Source organism: Callorhinus ursinus, unplaced genomic scaffold (assembly GCF_003265705.2).
Source record: "Callorhinus ursinus isolate GAN/ISIS: 27379988/994484 unplaced genomic scaffold, GSC_fseal_2.0 scaffold33, whole genome shotgun sequence".
NCBI classification, from domain to species: domain Eukaryota; kingdom Metazoa; phylum Chordata; class Mammalia; order Carnivora; family Otariidae; genus Callorhinus; species Callorhinus ursinus.
The window spans coordinates 1,608,423-1,630,876 of record NW_027397095.1 but is presented as its reverse complement, the minus strand read 5'-3'; the positions used below and the strand labels follow the sequence as shown (position 1 = coordinate 1,630,876).

General features: G+C 47.0%; 1 protein-coding gene across 1 annotated transcript in view; it reads right to left on the bottom strand.

Moving 5' to 3' along the window:
- Positions 1–1,659: 1,659 nt before the first annotated feature.
- The window catches only part of GPC3 (glypican 3), a 403,812-nt gene continuing 383,017 nt past the window's right edge, over positions 1,660–22,454 (bottom strand). Inside the window, exon 8 of the mRNA XM_025852524.2 lies at positions 1,660–2,180. Coding sequence (XP_025708309.1) covers positions 2,011–2,180 — 170 coding nt within the window. The 3' untranslated portion in view covers positions 1,660–2,010. The remainder of the gene's footprint in view (positions 2,181–22,454) is intronic.

The window sequence follows — 22,454 nt, the reverse complement described above, 5'->3', positions numbered from 1 at the left end:
CAAATTCTTCTTGCCACATTAAATAAAAACCTTCCTGAAGAATGACAGGGACGATTATTAGGCGAGAAGTCGGCTCTAGTTCTTTCTTCTGGCCCCCGTGCTGTTGTAATACCACCCTCCGGGGCCCAGGAGCAAACCTGCCCAGTATTTAGGTTTCCTGAATCCAAGAACAAAGATTTGTACAAATCCCATTCAAAGACAGAAATAATGATGGTTTGAAAAACAAAGATAATTCCCTTTCCAGTCTTACCAACTGCTACAAATCACTGAAATCATATTAATAAATACAACTGATTATAGTCTTCAACAAAAGCAACGGAAGGAAACACTAAACCAAGCATTTCCAGTTTGTGTTTGTGAGAATTTCTGCAGAGGACGAAAATAAATATTGGAGCCCTGTGGTCCACAGGAGACCCTGCCAGAAGTGTGTTGGTGACAGCAGGAGGGGGGGGACAATAAGTTGTGAGTAATGGCACCTCCCGCATCTCGCATGGTGACCTCTGGCCATCAGACAGAAATTGGAGGTCCTGGCTGGGACCACCTTCTAGAATCAAAGGGGACTCTCTGGTCCCTTCCTTGACCTTTTTCACGCTCCTTCACGGTGGCTCACCCTCTCTTTCTCATACTCATTCAGCTTCTCCTGTCCTTGTCCTCGGGTGGGAGTTGAGTTCCTGCTCATTGGAAAGAACCAATAACGTTTCTGTTGAAAAAAACCAAATGTTTCTGTTGACCTCACCTGGCAAATGAGCCACATGCTAGGCATTGTGACAGTGACAAGTTGGCTATTCCTGAGGTTCTTCGGCAGCAGCATGTCCAGATATCCGCATCGGCGCCATGATGGTTTGTGATGTTGCACACGTAAGACCCAGATTTCAGTGGGAACACTGGCCTACAATCGGCAAAGAGCTGGTAAGGTGTGTTGGTGCCAGACCGTCTGCTCCAGGAGAACAGGGACCAAATATTTGTTTTCGCCTGCCTCCAGCGTCTGGTACAGTACCCGACACGCAACAGGTACACAAAACCTCGCTGTCGAGGATACAAGTGTCGAAGAAACCCACCTGTAGCCAAGAGTGGACGCGGTCACTTGCTGTAAATCAAGGCTTTCCCGATGCCCACCTTTGCAGCCTGACCCAGGGTGACTGTTGGCCCCGCCATGGCCCTGTCCCTGGAGAAGGGTGACAGACGACAAGCCCGAGACAGTAGCAGAGAAGCTTGGGGAGTTAGTTCTTCGCACAGTTACTCTTTCTTGGGCCTACGTCTCTCGGGTTGGGGGAAGGAAGGATGGTAATCGCGTGATTGAACGTGACCCAGATGGAGGGTTTCTCTTTGGGCGAAGCGCTTTCAGCAAAGGGAAATTCGTAAAGAGAGACAGGGGAACTTTTTGAGATACCTTTTGTTCATTGGCAAGAACACTCTAACTCAAGACTTTCACGTGGAGATCAGGCATTGAGAATGTGTTGGGAGGGAGGCTTTGACCGGGGCTTGGGGCCAGGATTGATCCCCCAACAACAGGCAGGCAGGGAGGTAGGGTTGAATGACCTCGTTGACACCTGATGGGATTTTTCCCGTACTGAACAGAAAGCTAGGTGAGGGGTAGGAAAAGCACCGCGTGGTCACCATGTATGAGGGCTTACAAGGAAAGACCCAGTGCACTTTTATTTGAACATTTATTTATTTTTTTCCAAAGAAATCCATGCAAAGGGAAAGAGAAATAGAGAGAGAAAGGGAGACATGGTAACCATGTTCTAGCAACCAAACATAGGAAAATAATTTGGCACAACTTGAGTTTTTTTCTTTGCAAAAAGACGACCTACACTACCACTAAAATTTACCTTCCTCAAAGACACCATTGATTTTCGAAAACACAACACATGGTTGGTCTTCTACTTAATGGCTAGAGGAGGTATACAAGATAAAAAAAAAATAGAAAAAAAAATAAGAAGGTGGCTCCCTTTACAGAGGAAGGCCACAGGGTGCCGCTGGGCAGCATGGGCGCCGAGCACTGGGAAGTCAGTGCACCAGCAGGAAGAAGCCCACCACGTAGATGGCCAAGCTGGTGAGAACCTTCAGCGGGGAACAGCTGTTCCCCAGGTTGTGAGAGGCTGCTATCTCGTTGTCCTTCTGGTTCACGTGCTGCTTGCTTCCAGGTGCGTCATCCACGTCCAGATCATAAGCCAGTTCTGCCAAAAGAAAAGAAGCATTTGAAATTCGGGATCCCCGACGGCATCAGGTGTCCGCTAGCCATGGCTCAAGCGTTGGTCTGGACCGCCGGGGTGCCCCAGCTTTCGTGGAAAGGAAGGTGGCCGGCTGAGAAGGAGCCAGGGCTGTGTGCGTGGGGGGGGGGGGGTCCTCCCAAGGAAGGAGGTGGCCAGAGAGGCTCCTTCCCGAGGTCACACCAAGGGCGAGAGGCTGGCTGTTCCCCTCTGCCCTTTGGCTCCACCCACCCACACCCCAGGGTGCAGGTCGGGAGCTGCACGTCATCTCCTCCCTAGGCAGGGCTGTGCCTGAAGGTCTCTTTCACCAGATCTCACTGGTATTGCAATGTAAGGTGCTGGGTGGGTGACTCTGTGTGTGCCTTTGCGTATGTGTGTGTCAACAGGGCGGGGATGTGCCTCTCCTGGGCCCTGTGCCCCCCAGATTTTCTCCTGGAAGCCTCGCTTGAATTAGAGTCGAGGATAGGGTAGTTTGCCATTGAAAGTTGTTTTATTTTTCCCAAATATTTCTTCTTTGATTTATGTTGTCTTTTCATTTACCCCCAACTTAAACACACAACCCCCCCCCCCACGCACACACACAGAACATAATTGATCTAATGCATAGGATTTAAACTGATACCGAGCAAAGACCAAGGAGAGGCCGATGGGTAAGGGCTTTCCTTCTTTGACCACCTACCATTTATGGTATATGTTCATCATTCTGAAGAGAAATTGGGGTGTTGGCACTGGCCCAATGTGAACGCCTCTCAGAAGGCACATCTGAGTAGATGGTGGTTTGTCAGGAAATTCAAGATGGCCAGCCCTGGCCCAGAGGTCAGCTTCCTTCCGCTTTGTTTTTCCAGATTTAGAACTCGGATCGACTCCCTTGGCTTTTCTAGACTCAGTTGCCAGTGTTTCTATTTCAATAGCTTGGGAAGGTGGGGTGATGTGAGTGCCCTCACCAGCCAACTGGCCTGTGGCCCCGGAGCCGGAAGGATCCCTCGGGGACACTGAGATACAGAGCAACAGGCACGGAGGAATGACTGGGATTCTACAGAGGGAAGGAAGGAAGGAGAAGGAAGGGCTCCTCTTACAAGGGATGAAGCACTCAGTAAGTCACAGGAAGAAAGTGTGAGGACGCAGCTGGCCCAGGATGCACGCAGAGCAGGGCCCGGGACCAGGGCTGCTCAGAGGCTGGCAACGGTTAGAGCAGGCAGCAAGGGCAAGGTGATCAAAGCCAGGGGGATCACACAGATTGCAATGCTCCTTTCCCAAAAGGGCTAAGGTAGTTTCTACTGCCCTCAGCAATGACGAGGGAACCAAATTTACGGGGCCTCAACTGGAAAAAGATATTGCAGTCAGCATAAGATAATATATCAAGGTTTCTTTAATTGCACGTATTTGATTACTACATAGATCAACTTTTTCCTCCATCTTTGTTTACTAATTACATTTCTTAATGCATGACAGTTCATATCCTTTGCCTTTGTATCTGATGGGTATTAAGGTTTTTCCTCTTAATTTGAACATATGTTTTATTGACTCCTCTGTCATATTAAATACAAATAATGTTTCTCTTTTGTGGTTAAGTATAATTAGTTTTCATTGCCGTACTAAGAAATCGTGTCCTACCTTTTAATAGATACGACTTTTTTACCTCTCTAAAGCTGAGAAAGTTGTTCTCCTGGAGTGCCGAGAAGAATTCAAATCAAATTTCCCAGAGAACCCTCTTACCCAGGGAAAAGCGACTCGGCTGACTCTAATCGGGATTCCCTCTCCCCATAAAATAAATACACACAAAGAAAAGAAAAAGAAGAGGAGAACAAAGAGCCACGCTCTATTTGGAAGTCAGACCTCTTTCTCGGAAAGGTGAACTATGCGCAGCGCACAAGCGAAGGCCGAGGTCAGCACAAGCTCAGGTCACGATCGGATTTCACCAAAGTTGAGAACACATATGGCTCTAGCTGTTGAAAGCCCAGCCTTGAGTCGCAGGGCAACTTCTCAACTTAAATGCAGAGGAGTATTTTTAGGGTTGACCTGAATGAGCGAACTCTTAGCGTTGCTTTCGGATTCCTTTTCTGGATATTCCCCTTGCCCAACGTCAAGATGAAACAACATCTATTCATGTTACCACTCAGCCCCTGTGTTATTTATCTTGCTCTTCAAATAATCCACGAACACTGGACAGTTTCACGTCCTAGAGCAGTTATGGTAAACCTAGCAGATGCTAAGCCCAGGAGTTTCGAATCTTCTTTGCCACCAAAGACCTCATTTGTTATTTCTATCTCTTGGACCCTATGTTTTGGAATTATAAAAATGACGACCAGTTACAGAGTCCTCGTTGTGGGCCAGGCACTGTGCTAAGCTATTTATATACATGATCTCATTTAACTTAACCTTCTCAGCAATGTTGCGAGGTAGGCATCATAATTCCCATTTTACTGACGAGGAAGCTCCAACTCAGGTTCCTTTTGTGGCCCATATTTACCCAGCTGGTAAGTGACAGAGGGGCTGTTTAAATGCAGGTCCAACTCTGAACGTCATATGAAGCTATACCGTCTCTTGAACAATTTTGTATATCAAATCAACTGTAGTGATTAAGTAGTAATGGATTTTTTTCTTGAAAAAAAAATGCCGCCTTGATTAGTAAAATATATATTGCCAAAGAGAACTCAAGAGCATGAGAAAAGTCAGTGTTTCCACATGAAAGTGATCACATACTTGACTGAGTAGCCTTATTAAGCTTTGTGAAATCCTGAAAAGAGCTCTGGGCTTGGGGACTGAGAATGAAAATTATGTCCCTTCCATTGCCCTAAAGAAATCAGCAATGGGCCACCATCATGGAGATTCGAGACGATGGGGACAGCTTAGCGTGACATTGAAGCATTATGGGAGACAGAGGAAATAGGGTTTTGGTCAAAGATAAATGTGGATATATTCCTGGACAGGGGAAATATAACCCAGTTTAATTCAACAAACTTAAGGGTAGCCTACACTGTCCCAAGCGTTGAGCTAGAAGGCTGGAGAGAGACTTAGTGCCTGCCTTCAGGAATCCCACACCCTGACAAGGAAAACAGACCAAGAGACAAACCAACTAGACACTTGGCAGAAGGTAGTAAGGGCTCAGATAAAGGCACAAGCAAAACACCATGGGGAGAGAAAAATTCCAAACAGAAGGATCTGGGAAGACTTTTCAGAACAAGTGGGAAATAACCGATACCACCAAGGATGGGTGGGACCATGGCAGAGCAGAATGAGATGGTTGTTCATTTCAGGCAGAGGGCTCAGCTTGAGCAAAATCATCAATGTCAGAGAGTGGAGGCAGGGCATGCTCAGTAAGAGCAAGTAGCCTCTATGATGGGAGGGAACATAGGGTGTACACTGCTGGGGTGTGTGTGTGTTGCATGGTGGGTGATAAGAGGCAAGGCAGGAAGGACAAGTGAGGGCCAAATCACGGTGGATTGGGAATGCTAAAACTTTACTCTGTGGGCAATAGGGAGCCATTGAAGGTTTTTAAGCAAGAAACTCACACAATCTGATTGGTGTTTTTTTAAAAAGATCGTTGTTAACAGTTTGGAGGACAGCCCTAAGTGGGAGAGACTTGTCAGACATCTTGTCTTAGAAAACAACAAGAAGCCTGTGGGAACAGTATCTGGGGATCAGCCAGTAGCAAATATACATTTTTTAAAAAAACCGACAAAGAAGCTAAATCTACACCAAATCAAAACTTTCTCATTTTGCTACAAACCAGATCTATTATGGGAATCATCTTAAACCATTCCCTTCTAAGTCATTCATATTTTTATGTTTATCAGTGATTTTCCAGAGCATATCTATGCTGTATTAGGTACATACTGTAAAATGCACATAAATTGTTTCTACCTTACAGTTGACTGTCAGTGAGAACCAGCAAGGAGATTTTCACACAAAACCCCAAAATCGGTTTCTATTTGTAATCAGTTTGCCTACACCCAGAGGGTAGACCCAACAATCCATACTAATTAAATGCTCAGCCCGGACTCTCATTGTGCCTTCCTTAGTGCTGCACATTAGATACTCTCTTTATATTTATTTATTTATTCACATTGGAACACTCATCATTGACGTACTTTTATCTTATGTACAATGAGTTGGCATTAAAGTAGGTATCTTGGATATCTGCAGTTAAGGTAGGTATCTTGGAAGGATATCAAGGAGGTTCACATAATCCAACTTAATGAAGCCCATTTCCTTTGCGTACCGACAGACACACTGACAGACACACTGACGGACACATTGGCAGCACACTTCAAGGCCATATTTCTGGATCAGATGGTGCCAGTTCAAGCAGACATGGCAAGAACAAGAACCCTGGCTGAATTTCCCCAGGGGGCTCCAGCAGAGCTGCTGGTGACCCATCTTGCTCTCTCAGATGAGCAGAGGCAAAAAAGGCTATTTAAAAAAAAAACAAAAAAACTTTTAAGTAAACTCTACACCCGATGTGGGGCTCAAACTCACAGCCCAGAGATCAAGAGTTGCACGCTCCACGGACTGAGCCCGCCAGCCACTCCTAGATAATCCCTTTAAAATAATCATCAGTCATCAAGGTCTATACTTTGTGTTGAAAAGTTTTTCTGAGGGGCGCCTGGGTGGCTCAGCCGGTTAAACTTCTGCCTTCGGCTCAGGTCATGATCCCAGGGTCCTGAGATCGTGCCCCATGTCGGGCTCCCTGCTCAGTGGGGAGTCTGCTTCTCCCTCTGCTTCTCCTTCTGTGTGTGCTCTCTCTCTCTCTCTAGCTCTCACTCTCTCTCAAATAAGTAAATACAATCTTTGAAAAAAATTTTTAAAAAAGAGAAGTTTTTCTGAGTTGGGCAAAGAAAGCACTCTGTGGGGAACCCTCCAGCCTTAGTGGAGTTCCCAGGGAAGGCTGTCCCATCCTGATAGTCTGGGGCCCTGGGCTCCAGGCCCGGCTCAGCCACTGTCTGACTCTTTCACCTTGGGCAAGTCATTTCCCTCTACTCTGGACTTTGGTGGCTCCATCTGCCCAAATCAAGACGTTGGACTAGATGAACTCTACGTGTCCTTCTAGCTTGAGTTCTCTCAGATTCCCAGGCTCTCGGGGCCCAGGGAGGGACAGAGTCTGCTGGGGGCTGCACTCTTCCCTCCACTCGCAGTAGCCCAGGGGCTGTCCCCAGCAGAACCTCCAGAAGCAAGTAGGGGGCAATCAGCTGCTTCTCTTGGACTGTTCATCAGCTACCGAATTCTGAATCCTCTTTCTTCTTGAGCTGATCTAGTCTCGGATAAGAGACGCTGGCAATAAATAAATCTGCGTTGCACTGTTTGGCTTTTCTTGAAATCTTGGTGGAATAACCTGCGAGGCCCGTGCACGCAGAGCTCTGGGGGAGAAGTTACCAGACCCGGGGCGCATCAAGCTGGCAGGCACAGAGAGCCAGGGAGGATCTGCCAGCCAGCGAGACGAGCCTGAGGGCCCTTCCAAAGCCGCTGGGGTCTTGGGCGCATGATAGGATGCACATGCTTGCCCTCCGATGGCGGGGGCATCAAGGGGAGCCGTGCCTGGCCATGGGGGCCTCGCCCACACCAGCAGGCAGACCTCGTGGGCCAGCCTGAAAGGAGAGCTGGTATCGAAATCCCAGGGGAGAGAATGCTGCTGTTGAGCCAAGCATGGGGGTTTCTTCCTTGCTAAGCCTGCGCCGGCAGATGGCTTCAATCCGGCCCTAATATAGCAACAGAGCAATACTGCTGGCCCTGGGTTTCGCATTTGCTGGGTACAGTTGGCTCCCAAGACACGAATATGTGAAACCTTCAGTGCATTGCTTGGCAGACCCCAGAGGCTGAAAGCGGGGAAGTCTCTGGAGGAATCGGGTGCCTTGTGCCGCTGCTCACTCTGCGGCCCGCTCCCACGGACACCCTCGGGCGCTGCCATTCACTTCAGAGTCCCAAACAGATCTCGGCTCCCGTGCCCGCCCCGTCCACACCACCCTCCGCCTGCCCCATCAGCCCCCACTCCTTTGTGAACTTTCAGGTGTGAAATGACTCCTTGGACTTGAAAGCAGAAGAAAGTGACTTTGCTAATGACCCTGGGGTCTCTGGGAGTCTAGATTTTCTTCTTCATAGATCAGATGAGAGGAAGCCGGCACCCTCGGGGCCTCTGGGTTTTAATAGGTCTAGTGGGGGACTCCTTTCGGAACGGGACCATTTCACAACGTGTCTTCTTGACAAACAAGGGAGCTGCCGATTTTGCAGACTGTAAATTCTGGGAAGAACTTGCTGGCCTCTCCCGGAAGAGGGCTGGGCAATGAGATGCCCACTTCATTTCCTACAGCCAGTTCCAGGCTGCAAACATCCTCTAGGTTGTTGAACAACCACGGTGGATTTCCCCAGTAGTGTAGGCACGGCCTCCCCTCTTAGAGGCCTCTGTTGTTGAGGCTGGGCTATGTGCCTCTTCAGGGTACACTGCAGTGGGCTGTGGGTGCATAAAGCCATGGCATGCTTTTCCCTAGACATACAGGGGGGAGAGCACACCATTTTATACTAAAACATGCAAGGCTGTGTGATGGAGGAGAAATGCACTCTTTGCAAACTCATTTAAGACTTCATCCAATACCTCATGTTTACGAGGACATTCGGGTTCTGTCCCAGATCCTCAGGAGCAGGTGCTCACTCTCACTCCTCATTGATGTACGGAGTCCTTAGGTAGGAAGGTCTTAAAAGCACTGGTAGGATGCTAGGGTCATCTGGGCTTTGTACGCTACTCAACGCTAGACACGCTGACTCACATGTTCCTCATTAATGACTTCCGGTAGGCTTTTCTATGACAACAGCCTTATCGAGAGAACACCACAATAACTGCCCTTACCTGGGGCTCCGACCGCTTAGTTTATTAATACAAAATGGTGGGGTGCCTGGGTGGCTCAGTTGGTTAAACGTCTGACTTCAGCTCTGGTTGTGATCCCAGAGTCCTGGGATCGAGCCCCACGTTGGGCTCCCTGCTCAGCGGGGAGTCTGTTTCTCCCTCTGCCTCTGCCCCATCCCCCTCCCCTGCTTGTGCTCTCTCTCTCTCTCTCTGAAATAAATAAACCTTTAAAAAAAAAAAAAGAAAAGAAAACTAATACAAAATGGTTTCCAGGGGATCGGACTACGACTAATGCTTCACTATTCCATTTAGCCATTAAGAAAGGAACAAACAGGGCGCCTGGGTGGCTCAGTTGGTTGAGCGACTGCCTTCGGCTCGGGTCATGATCCTGGAGTCCCGGGATCGAGTCCCGCGTCGGGCTCCCTGCTCAGCGGAGAGTCTGCTTCTCCCTCTGACCCTCTTCCCTCTCGTGCTAACTCTCATTCTGTCTCTCTCTCTCAAATAAATAAATAAAATCTTTAAAATAAAATAAAATAAAATAAAATAAAACCCAAAACTTTAAAAAAAAAAAAAAGAAAGGAACAAACAAAAATATCACTTAATCCCTTTGGAAATTAAATCATTTTACTATAGAATCTTATTATAACATGGGCCACTACTATACTTATTTAGGTATATCATGAGTCAAGTCATATTCCCAGAAACAGAACAACTGTGTCCTAGAAACCCTGACAGCATGAGCGGGTGGTGTGGGTGCCGGCCCTCCTCCACCAGCCCCAGAATTATCACCACCTTCCGCAGGAGTGTCCTGACTCCTCCGCTCATGTCTACAGATCCTTATCACCCAGGGCTGCCTGACGGCTCCACGGGAATCACGCTTCATCACAGCCTTCACTTCCCACAGGAGAAATCACCTCACCCCGTGGGACAGAGACACTGTGCTGCAACGCCAGGGGAGAAGACTCAGATGAGAACAGGCTTGGAGAAGGCGAGGGAAGGGGACATTGTAGAGAGGTGAGGACTAGCATGGTCCAATGTTTATGGGGAGGTCCGGCAACGTAAAGAACCGAGAAGCAGCTATTGAAAGTGTCAACTAGATGGTTACAGGAGACTCTTGAGAGAAGTTCAGTGGGGCGGTGGCGAAAAAACAAACCATATTGAGTTGAGGAGAGAACAGGAGCTGATATGGGTTTACAGAGTCCTGATCGGCCTTTGGAGAAGCTTGAGAGTGAGTGAAACGAAGCACTGTCACCCTGTGCCCCAGAGGCTGTGTCACAATACGTCATTAGTCTGTACAACCACGCCTCGTTAGAAGGTGCCTCCAGAGTGCTGACTCAAGACAGCCTTTGGAAGCGCTGTATTCTTGTCATCCTTGATACACGGACAACCTCAGCTAGACACTCAGAAGAGACTTGTGTGCCAATGTTGATAGCCGATTACTCACAACGGCCAAAGGGTGGAAGCAACCCAAGTGTTCATCGATGGATGAATGGATAAATACAATGTGGTACATTTATACAATGGAATATTATTCGGCCACAGAAAGGAACACAGGACTGATACATGCCACAACATGGATAAAAGTTGAAAACATGATGCTCAGGGGCACCTGGGCAACTCAGTCAGTTAAGCACCTGCCTTCAGCTCAGGTCATGATCCCAAGGTCCTGGGATTGAGTCCCGCGTCGGGCTCCCTACTTAGTGGGGAGTCTGCTTCTCCCTCTACCCTTCGGCCCTGCTTGTGATCTCTCTCTCTCTAATAAATAAATAAAATCTTAAAAACAAACAAACAAACATGATGCTCAGTGAAAGAAGCCAGTCACAAAATACCACATAATATACAACTCCATTTTATGAAATGGGCAGAGTAGGCAAATTTTGGAAATAGTGGTAATGGTTGCATCACATTTTGAATGTAATTGATGTCACTGAATTGTATACTTAATGGTTTAAATGGCAGGTTTTATGTTGTATATATTTTACCGCGATTGAAAAAAAAAAAAAACCTATAGAAACCAAACAATAATGGCATCTGGGGCAAATCCCAGTTCCTAAAGGGAGTGCACTGCTACTCCAGTATTTCACTTTGCAGAGGGGTGTGTGAACGTACCCCATACCAAAGCATCCACCCCCACATGGCACTCCCTCGGCGTTTTGAAAGTCAAGTTGTCCAAAAGAATTAAAATGAATGGATATTTAGACACTAGCCTAGAATTGCAGATGTGACTCCGCAATTGGGAATGGCGGAAGAGGGCAGTTTATGTCAGGGATTTTAATCAGAGGCTAACTATTTTAAGAGAAATTTTTATAGAAGCTCTGGAAACTCACATTTATTTTGTGGCTCACACAGATGATGCTAAGCTGAAACCATATTTAAAAGACATCAATGAACGGATACACTCTGTCTTCATTTCTTTAACAAAAACGTAATGGTTTAGATTCGCAGAGCTCTGTTTATAATATGAATTTCAGGCATGATGCCGCTACAGAGGTATGCATCTCTGGGCTTTGAGGATATAGAAGGAAAACATAAAATGTCACTTATTGTGGCCAAATCCAATTGCTGGTGAGGTGTCAGGAGAGTGAGGGAGGGGCCTTATGGTCCCTCGGAGACCAGGCTCCAAGATCCTCAGTGAAAAGCACCATGATGGCATTTGGAGCAAGGCTTTAGGTACACTTGGATGGGAAAACCCAAAGTGTGGTAATCTTCCATTTTTAATAAGCCATGGTGGATCTTACAAAAAACATACCCAAGAACTAAAATGTTTGCAATGTCCTGGCAATGCCCAACCGCGGAGGAAATTATTAGCACAATAGTCAATGGGTCCAAATGGCTCGAGTCCCTGAAAACCCTCAGCCCGGCTGTGAGAACACTGCAGGCCAGAGATCAACAGCCGGCAGGTGTCCTTATAAATGAAAGATGAAAAAAAGCCTCCTTAAGTTGTTCCATCTGATTTTCTTCCTTCAAAACTCTCCAACTGTGAAATGCCTCCATCATCATCAGTGGGATTGGGGGAATCGTGATTACTTTCCCCTCAATTTACTTGGAAGAACACATTATCATACTGGCTCCATCTTCCCACCTTCCCATCTTCGGATCTGGATCGTCAGTGAGTCCCCCTTCTCACACTCACCCGGGCGCTCCCGACCATTTCTTGCTTTCCTTCAGCCCCTCTCACCTCCCAAAGCCCCTGTAGTCCTCAGGGTCCCAAATGAATAAGATACCCACTCCTCTCCAATGGCCCAGCACTGTCCAGGAAGCAGGACTGTTCTAGTCAGTGACAGCGGGAACAAGACAACTCTCTCTTCCTAAATCACAAGTTGAGTCACATCTGTCTCTTCCTCAAAGTCCTTTGATGGCTCCTTACTGGATGTGGGATCTGGTCTTATTTCCTTAGCATGGCATTCATGAGCTGCTCCTCATCCTGTTTTCTAGCTTCCGCTGCCCATATACTTCTTCAAGTACCGTATGCTGGACTCATACCATCACATTCATCATTTGCTGGAAAAAGCAAGTTCTTGGAAGTTCCCATGCCTTTCCCCATGCTGTTCCCTCAGCTTGGGATGGTCTTACAGGATACCTCTTCCAGGAAGTCTTCCCATCTTGCCCCAGCCAAAATTAATCCCTCCCCTCTCTGGCTCTTAGTTGGATTGTACTTCTAGTATAGCATTCATCTCAGTCTGTCTCATAGGAGACTTAGTACTTCTATGTTCCTGTCCTCAGCTAGACTATGAGCCCCATCAAGGTAAGAAATGAGTCTTATTTGTCCCTGTGGCTGCCGCACAGAACCTGGCTAGCACGGACACTTACAGACATGCTTGTTGACTGACTGACTGCACGAACACATTATCCTCAGTCTCCTGAGAATATCTGCAGGTGCAGGGCCACTCCCTTAGCAGACACCCTTCCCAAAGAGTCTCTTCTCATGACCTGATGATTTCCTTAGGGGAAAGAGTCCCGCGGAGCTATGATGAAGACAAGACAAAGGCAGGGCCTGTGGTGGGGCGGCCCAGACAGCAAATGGCAGGGCTCCGACCCTGACTTCTAGATTCCGAAGCCGTGCTGACAACAGCCAGTTCTTGATACCCCCCAGCATCAGTTCCCTGCACTCGGGGTGCATGGGATCTACAAAGATTATTTTCTCATTCCCTTTTGCTGCCTGGAACCTGATGCCTTGCTATGTAAGCAGCTGACACAAGCCGGCATTCCGCGGGCCATGCTGGGCAGGAAACAGGTTTTCTGGTGAGCAGGTTCCATTTATTTCTTACTTGGAAACTTCGCGATCGGGTTCCCATGCCTTTGACCCCTGCCGCTGCCCCGCCATCTACCCACCTCTGGGCCACACACCCTGCCCTTCACCTCACCACCGATTCTTAAGCCTGGGGGCTGCTGGTGATTGGGATTTCAGCACCTGGCTGTGTGACATGAAAATAGAACTTCGTTCGTGAAGTCCCTTGCTTGGCTGTGACAAGACAAAGCAATGAGCCTTGCTTACCCCGCACTGACGCAGGCCGGCACCCTCTCCCCTCCCAGGGCTCTGCGGGATGGCTGCCAGGAAAATACAGTTACGTGCTGGCCCGGGGAATAGATTCACTGCCCTAACCTAAAAGTTCTGTGCTTTTATTTCCCCCCTTTTCCACTTCTCTATTCACTCCTTTTTCTCTTCCCATTGCTCGTTCAACTCGTTTCCTGTGTCCGATTATTATTCTCTCCTCTTGTATCTAGTCCGTGCTCTACTAAGCCTTCTCTCTGGTCTCCACTATGATGTTTTCCATATCCTCGGGCAAGGGGCAAGGGGCAAGGCTGGAATCCTCTGGTGGATTTTAAATATTAAAGATGCTTTTCTGTTCCTTCCCACTTTGAATGGAAACCTCTCACCAGGGTTCTATTTGTTTTAGAAGTGGTTCTAGTATCTCCTTCCTTATTCTTGGACTGTTTACCACTCTGCACCATTTCCCTGGTCCTGCCTGATACCTGCCCCCCAACCCCTGCACCTGCCCATGCTCCCTCTGCAATTTCTCTCCTCTCTCTATCTCAGATTTGTCTCACTCCATAGCCATGCCATTTTATTTTTATTTTATTTTAAGTCATCTTGACACCCATTGTGGGGCTCGAACTCACTGTGCAACTCTTGATCTTGGGGCCGAGAGTTGCACGCTCCACCCACCGAGCCAGCTGGGTACCTGCCATGCCTGTGTAGTCACTATTTCATGGCCTTGTTTTTCTCTTAAGGGGAAAATGACTTGGACTTAAATAAAGAACATTCTAATAATCAGTGCAATCTGAAAATTGCATAGGCCTCCCCTAAACAGTGAGCTCCATCTCTGGAGGTGGTCCCGGAGAGTGTGGGCAGCCATTTGGTGGAGATATCAGTAAGGGGGTTCAAACACAGAATGAGGGGGAAGGTAAGTAGCATCCGATGACCCTTCCAACCCTGAGATTCTAGGATTCCATTCTGGTCTTTAGGGGTCTCTTGGCAGGGATAAAGGGTGAAGGGAGCGGGTTCAAGTGACCTTTGCATTCCTCCCTTTGACACAGATACTGTGTGCAGAGGAATCTAAAGAGACTGCTTTGGAGCCTCTCTCAAAGAAAGGGATGGTGTCTTTTGGAGACCACGACTGGCTTAGAGAGAAGGGCTCTAAGTTTGCCAAGGAGTTATCAACCAAGACATCATTTTAAGGGAGTAACTCTTGGCCTGCCTAAAATGGGGAGAGAGAACCACATAGTCCGTCCAGCTTAAGAAGGTAGGGGCTAAGTCTCAGAAATAATGTGAATATTTATCAGGCAATATGGAATGTACAGATATGGTATGAGATGGTCAGTAGAGGACACTGCCTATACAGAAGATGGAGCAATGAACTCAGCAACTGTTTACACTGAATCTTCTCCCTACCAATATTAAACAATTAGCAGTAATTCGCAGGTGGTAGACATCTTGCTCAACGCAGCCACATGATGGTATCACTCAGGATCCACAGGAAGAAAAGAGGCATCAGATGGAGGAAAATCACTTTGGGAACATGATGAGGACATAAGTTGGAAGGACCCAAGGGGAAGGCAACTGAGGAGAAACAGCTGGATGATCCTCATACAAATAGCTCTGTGCGCCTTAGAACAAAGTAGGCAAGTCCAGAGGGAGGCCAGGAAAGGTAAAAAGACGCCAAGTGGCCCAAACCCACAGCTATAAAGATGTAAGAAGGAAAAGGGAAAATCCTACTACCAAGGGTGGCAGCTAGTTCACTAAGCAGGAGTAGAGAAAGCAGCAGGAAGGTATCAAACCAAAATAAAAAGAAGATGCACCTAGCAAGAAATGAGTACTTTAATGAGGTAGAGCCAAGGGCGGCCCCAGTTCCTTATAATTAAGAAGGGAGCAGGAATTTGGGGTATTGTCTTTGCCTATCTACGGGATACATCAAATGTGCCCGTCAACCAAGACGAATGCATCTGTTTATTGGCCAAGTGAAATGAAGAAGGAAAAGCATCTGAGAAGAGCAAGGTGTCACGCTATGAGCATAATAGAGGCATTGGAAGACGAACAATGGGTGAAACAGGGGATGGGGATTAAGGAGGGTGCTTGTCATGATGAGCACGGTGAGTGTGGAAGTGTTGAATCGCTCTATTGTACACCCAAAGCTCATATTACCCTGGATGTTAACTATACTGGAAGTAAAATCAAGACTTAAAAAAAAAAAGCAAAAGAAAATGAATGACGGCATGTCAGAGTGAACAGGCCTTGCATGGCCAATAAAGAAGCCATGTTTAAACAATCAAAATGCAATCAACAACAACAACAAAAGATGGAAACTGGGGCCTTAGAGCCTGGCACCCTAAACTTCTTCTGGAAACATATGCTAAAAAAAATAATGGAAGTAAACACAGCAGCTCCTCTGCAATGATCCAAAGGAAAACAGGGCATAAGGTGGTAATATTCATTGCTTGGTGAAAAGCAAATCAAATGCAAAGTAGTTTCTGATACTGCAAGAGGGTGGGAGAGAATCAGGATGTGGCATCAGTAGCTTCCTGTGATTCCTGTCATTTTATCTCATGGGGGCTTTCCCAGCCAGTTAGGAAGAAGAGATTAGACTGGAAAGCTCCCCTTGGAGTCACAGCCTGCCCCAAACTAAATCCTGATGCACTGTTTTTTGTTTGTTTGTTTGTTTGTTTGCTTTTTACATTTTTACCTTTTCAACAACTTTATTGAGGTATGATTTAAATACCATACCATTCACGCATTTCAAGTACATTTCCAGTGTACAATTCAATGATTTTCAGTGATTTCGGCGAGGTGTGCAACCAGCATCATAATTCAATTTCTGAGCATTTTCATCCACCCAATACCCAGTAAGATCCCTCATGCCTGTTTACAGTTGAACCTTCAGTGGAGTCTTTTTCCTTTTTCCTTTGAGCTCTCCTGCAGCATCCAATACTGCTGGCCACTCTCCGTTTTGAAGCTTGGCCTCCCCTTAGTTTCGGACATCACTCCCTGCAGGTGCTCTCCTCTACCTCTCCGGACCATCCTCAGATTCCTCTGAGAATCCCTCAAGCTGTATTTCTTAAAGATGGGTGTTCTCTCATCTCTTCCTTGGCCCTCCACTCTTCTCGCTTTATGAGTCTTCCTGAATGTTCTCTTCAGTGCCCCTGGTTTTAGCTATCACTGAGGAAGATTCCCAAATCTCTCTTTCGCAGACCTCTCAGACATCTCTCTGAAGATCTAAATGCTCCCTGGCCATTTCTACCTGGACGGTTCTCAGGCAACAGTCACAAACAATGTCACAACAAGTCACAAACAATGCGGCCTTTCTAGTCCCTTAAGTGCCCCCTCTCCTGTCCCCCCCCCCCCACCCTCGCCCCCTTCCCAGCCTGGTTTGGTGATTGCCTCTTACTGGCCATCCACTTGTCCAAGCCCTAAACTTGCAGGACTCCCGAATTCCTCTTCCTTTTTCACCCTCTGGGTCTAATTAATGCTCACATCCGGTAAGTTCTGTGTCCCTTACTATTTTGTGAATTCCTCTCCTTTCCATTGCCACTGGGACTGCTTAGATTATGCTCTCATTATCTCTCACCTGGACTAGCAGCCTCCCTGTTTTGTCCTCATGCAAACTATCCTCCGGCACAGTTGATAGGGTCCTTTTATTTTGTTAATTTTTAAACTACTCAACACATGAATGCATTCTTGAAGCTAAAGGTTCAAACAACACCTGAGTATATAGAGCAACAAAGAAAGCCCCCTCTTTTCCACTCCCCCCCCCCACACAACTCCCCGGGGGTAATGACTGGTAAATAAAGAAACACTGGTACTTTCTATGCACATGCATATGATACAATCTCTCTGAAATCTTTGTATATTAATACACATAGAATTTAATCACGGCAAGAAATTCCAGAGTGTGAATATCACCATTAGCCGTTTCCCCACTGAGAGGCATTCTGTTTGCGCCTCACTCCTTCCTCGCCCAAACAATGCTGCAGTGAACATCCTCCGACACACACTTCTGGATACACGGTGTATTTCTAGAAGGTCTATTCCTAGGATAAAGCTGGCATGTAGGAACGGAGGCTGCATAGGAGCTAGCTTGCAGGGCAGTAGGACAGAAGGTGAGAAAGACTGGTTGGAAAAGATTTGAGAGAAAGGAGATTAATTGTATTTTTTCTTGAAAAGATGATGTAGAGGCTATCAAGACATAGGATGGTATTAGGAAATCTTTGGGGAAAAGTCATCTTAAAATGTTATCACCCAAACGCAACAGCTATTAAAAAACCCCGATTCATTTAAAACAAACTATGCCTTTCCAAGCTATGACAAATCTAGCTCGGCACGAGGGCCATAAAGACAAGCTGGAAGTCCAGGGAGCCAGCAGTGAATGTGAGTTGGCAACAGAGTGTGTTCATCACGAAAGCCAGTATTACGCTAAACTAGATTGCGGAGCACATCCTTGTACATGAACTTCCCTATGGTCCTTGGTTGTACCCATCTTACTGTTGTTTTTCATTTTTATTTTCCTGATTTTAGGTGGATGTTGAGAAAACTTCCCAGAGGAGGGAATCCTAAGCATTAAGGGGTAGAAACTAGGTCCTTTGATGAAGTGCTAAAGGAAAGGTAATTGTTTGGCGACATGTGATTCACTTCCAAAAGCGGTGACATTTCTGACCCGATATCCAGTTGGTCGAGAATTTTTAAGGCCGGTAATAAGTTCATTGCTCAGCCGGCAAGCCCACAGCTACATAAGCAGCAAAGCGACAACGTAGGGGGAAAATCAAAATGAGCAAACTGTAATTAGGTATGCAGTGTCGTCAGAGAAAGCAATTTGCTAAAGGGATCAGCACGATTAAAGATTCATCATTCTCCTTAAACAGATTGTTTTCTTCAATTGATTTGTCCCAATCAGGTCTCCCTGCATCCTGCAGAAATTCTGTTGTCTGTTTCATTTCTCTGCTGAGAGATTAGAGGAAGTAAATCGAGCTTCTCCAGTCACTATGACTTCCTCCCAAATGGAAGAAGTATTAACCGAGGGCTGTAGAGGCAGATTACAGTTTAGGTCACCCCGGGGAGAAATCCAAAGCCCCTTTCAACTAACAACAAGGTAAGTTAATCCTCAAATCGTTCTCCTTTGCATTAAGCCTAAGACCAAGTTTAGGAGGCCTCCTTTTCAACTTGATTTTTGTTGGTTTCACCTTTCTCATGCCCCAGCGGCCGGGCAGGCAGGCAGGCGGGCGGGCGGGCAGACAGACAGGTGGGCAGACAGGCGGACAGGCAGCACTCGGAGGGTGCAGGGCCTGGACCACAGAATCCAGCAGCATTCCTCACTGGCCAGTCTCCCTCTGCCTCCCCCCTTCACCTCATTTTGTTCTCTTTCCTGCATAGCTTCCTTCCCTGAGGCCTCTTTGAACCCTTGCCATTTCCAGGTTAGCTGAGGGGGGGGGGGGGGGCGGGTCTGGGTTGAGTCTGATGGGGCCAATGTCATGAATTAATGAAACACTCGGCGGGCGCTAGGAACATTTATTGATGTCCTGGGCACCGGGCAGGCCAGGGGAGACAGGAGAAGACACCGGGCCTGCCCTTGAGGAGCTCTCTCTGCAGTCGGGAGGATGAGATGGTTGTACCCCCCCAAAAAAACAAAAACAAAAACTCGTATCCAGGTTGGAATGAGAGAAGCGAGGAGCACCCCAAGAGAGGCACGAACCAAGAGTGGGGGCGACTCTGAGCAAGGGGGGGGCCTGTTGAGGGTTGTGAGAAGGGGAATCCGGGGGAGGCAGATCCACAGCCCTTTATTGCTGGGCCCGTAAGCAGAGAACACGGTTATCACTCCCAGAGTCCTACTACTTCTCAAGCGCGTTAAGAGGTATACTGTGATTTCTAAACCTTCACGTGCTCCACAAGCATGGTATTGTTTGTCGTTTGAGAAAACTCTGACTATTAGACCTTTCTCAGAGAAACACGTTACTGGGGAACCCAAGTCAACCTCTTGTGCCTTTACATGCCCCCCAAGCCCCCTATTTATGTCCACCCTCCCGCACTCCATCTGTCTGTCTGCCTCTCATTTTTATTGTCTGGTGACCCGAGGTGTTCAGGGAAGGATCCTTTGCTTCGGTCCCAGTCAGCGACTGACAGGAGATCCAAGTCAGTCACCGGGGGCCTGCCGTGCAGAAGGTGTGGGTCGCCGGCCATGCCCCCTTACCTGCGGGTTCGGGTTCACAGCACAGCGCTGGGGTGACTGCCACCGCCCGCCTGGCTGGCGTTCGGTGTATCGGAGCCCGGGTTTGGTGGGGATGCTCTTCAAATGAAACCCTAAACCCTTTCAAACACTCGGCGATCTTTCCACTTTCTCAGCTTGCGAGGCTCTGAAGATGTCCCTCTGTACATTTTTCCAGCACGATGTGAGGTGCCGGTTAGTCAGAGCGATTTAGGAGAATGTCTTTTAAATGCAGACTCCTTTAAAAGGGAGTTCCTTTTCCCCTGGGGTTTTTGCCATTAACTATCGGTCAGGTTATATGCACATTTCATGAACTGCAGAGTGAACGTATTCCCACTTGAAAACAGACAAACTTGGGAGGGGTTACTTGGCCAGTCCCAGTAATTGAAACGATCACAATTAAAAGCCAGACGGAGATAGTGAAAGAGGGCAGATGCCACACGATAAGAAAAGTGACAAATCCTGGGTCTCATATCCTCATTCCCGCTTAAAGAAAGACACGAGATTGACTTATGTGAGAGAATTGACTTTGACAATGCCGGACAGGTCTGACTGAGGAAGTAAAGACATACACTACTTTTCAAAGAGTTTTTGACTGAGAGGCACTATTGTGCTAGCCATGATCGTCCTTCACCTTTCCCCCCAGCCCCCATCGCCTATTCTAAAAGACCCACTCACCTTGGGTGAGAAGCACGTCCAGTCCCGGTACTGTAGTTATGGGAAGGTTTCATCTGGTAGCTCGGTAAACAGAGGCAATCAGCTTGAATTACTGAAATTAGCAAGGCTAATGCCATGTCACTATTCAAAACTCTGCCAATTTGGAATTTCTTAATGGCCTCAGGAGAGGGAGTCTTTCTACATCCTACAATCTCTCTCCATTCTTACCTAAATTCCTTCTCATAGATGTTATGAATGGCCTGTTTTGTAGCCAACACAAACTTTGTCCAGTAAAATAATGTAAGGAACTCAGAATGAAAAGAGATTAGCTGTTCCTGGCTCCTGTGATTTTAAAGCAGAAATAACTTTGGCTTCTACTGATTCATAGACAAAGCTTGAAATGCAAAGCATGCTCAACTCTAGATTCAGCATGAAAAGGACCTTAAAATATGCCCAAGTGCAAGTAATGGACTTATTAAAGGGAAGAAAAGAGCTACTTTCACACACTCCCAAGCTCTTTAGTTCTGTCATATCAGTAATCTTGCTTAAGAATTTCATTCTATTTACATTTCTTCTCCCTTGAAATATCCTCAGGACTCATATGGCAGCAAATATGGAAGCTTGTAAGACATTAATTTCTTTATGTTAATTAAGGGGAAGGCATGTAAAGTGGACGAGGGCTAGAACTCGGAGCCCTTGCAACGATTTCAATAGGAATTAAAAATCAGTTCTGTGGTTTTAATTGAACACCTGATCATCTGTCATCACAGATATTTGGGGAAGCCAAGTTTAAGTGTCTTCTTTGGACTATTTTTGGCAGTGTTCCAGAACAAGTGCATTTCCCATTAGGGAATTCAGTTTATATTTGATGACAGGACTCATATGGCATCAAATATTGAAGCTTGTAAGACCTTAGCCTGGGAGGTTTTCAAGCCACAGTACATAAAGCACAGAGCTCAAAAATATACACATGCACCCACACAGAGGCTTTCTGTTTCAACTTTAAGAGAACTCAGAAAGAATGAAAATCGTGCCTGAAAAACTTTGGGGCATCTTGGGATATTTGTGGGAAATCTAACAGGCCCAGGAGTCACGAGAACCTTTCCAAGCAGCATTCAAGTGAGGAGAGAGCGTCGTTCAGGTCCCCGTAGAGATAGTAAGTCCCGGTCTTGATTTTCCCAAGATCAAGAATAAACTCACTCATGTCTGTGCCTCAGTCTCTACCTGCGATGTAGTTAATGTAGTAAAGTAGGACTTAGATGGAATTTGCATGGGCACGTCCATTTTGATTAGACGCCAGTCTGTTTCCACAGGATTAGTTGGAACCCCAGAACCACCATGCGAATGTTAGGATCCCGAAAAGGCAGCGTGAGCGACTAAGAGTCCCAGGTTCCTAACCCTCTTTCTCCCACCTCCCTTGGACCTGCTGGCTATGTGGCCACAGTCCTTTAAATCTGAGCTCTCGTTTTGCTAATCTACAAAATGGACACAAGACCACGGCCTTCAGGACTGTAGAGGGAATTGAGAGATACTGCACGTGTCCCAGTTTGGGGACCAAAGAGAGGGAACCGGTCGGGAACAGGGAGAAAGAAAAAGGATAATGAAATCTGTCTCTGTCTCTGAAGAGGAGTAGGGGAGAATTATGCAAGGCTGAGTTTGGGCGTATTTACCCTTTGTCCATGAACCAATAAATGAAGCTCGGCTACAAGATTCCAAAACCCTCTGGGGGGAGAAAGAAAAGGCAAGCTGGCAATCTAATGCTACGGACCCAAGACACAAGACACAAGAGCTGTTTCGTTGAATTCAACTTACTTTTTTAGACAGTCAGTCCGACTGACTTGTGCCGAGATAGCCTGAGTTTGAATATGCGCAGTTACTTGTACTTAGCACGGAAAACGTTAAAAACATTCTTGCAGGGGCCGCCTGGGTGGCGCAGTCGGTTGAACATCCGACTCTTGGTTTTGGCTCAGGTTGTGATCTGGGGGTTGTGAGATGGAGCCTTGTGTTGGGCTCCACGCTCAGTGTGGAGTCTGCTTGAGTTTCTCCCTCTCCCTCTGC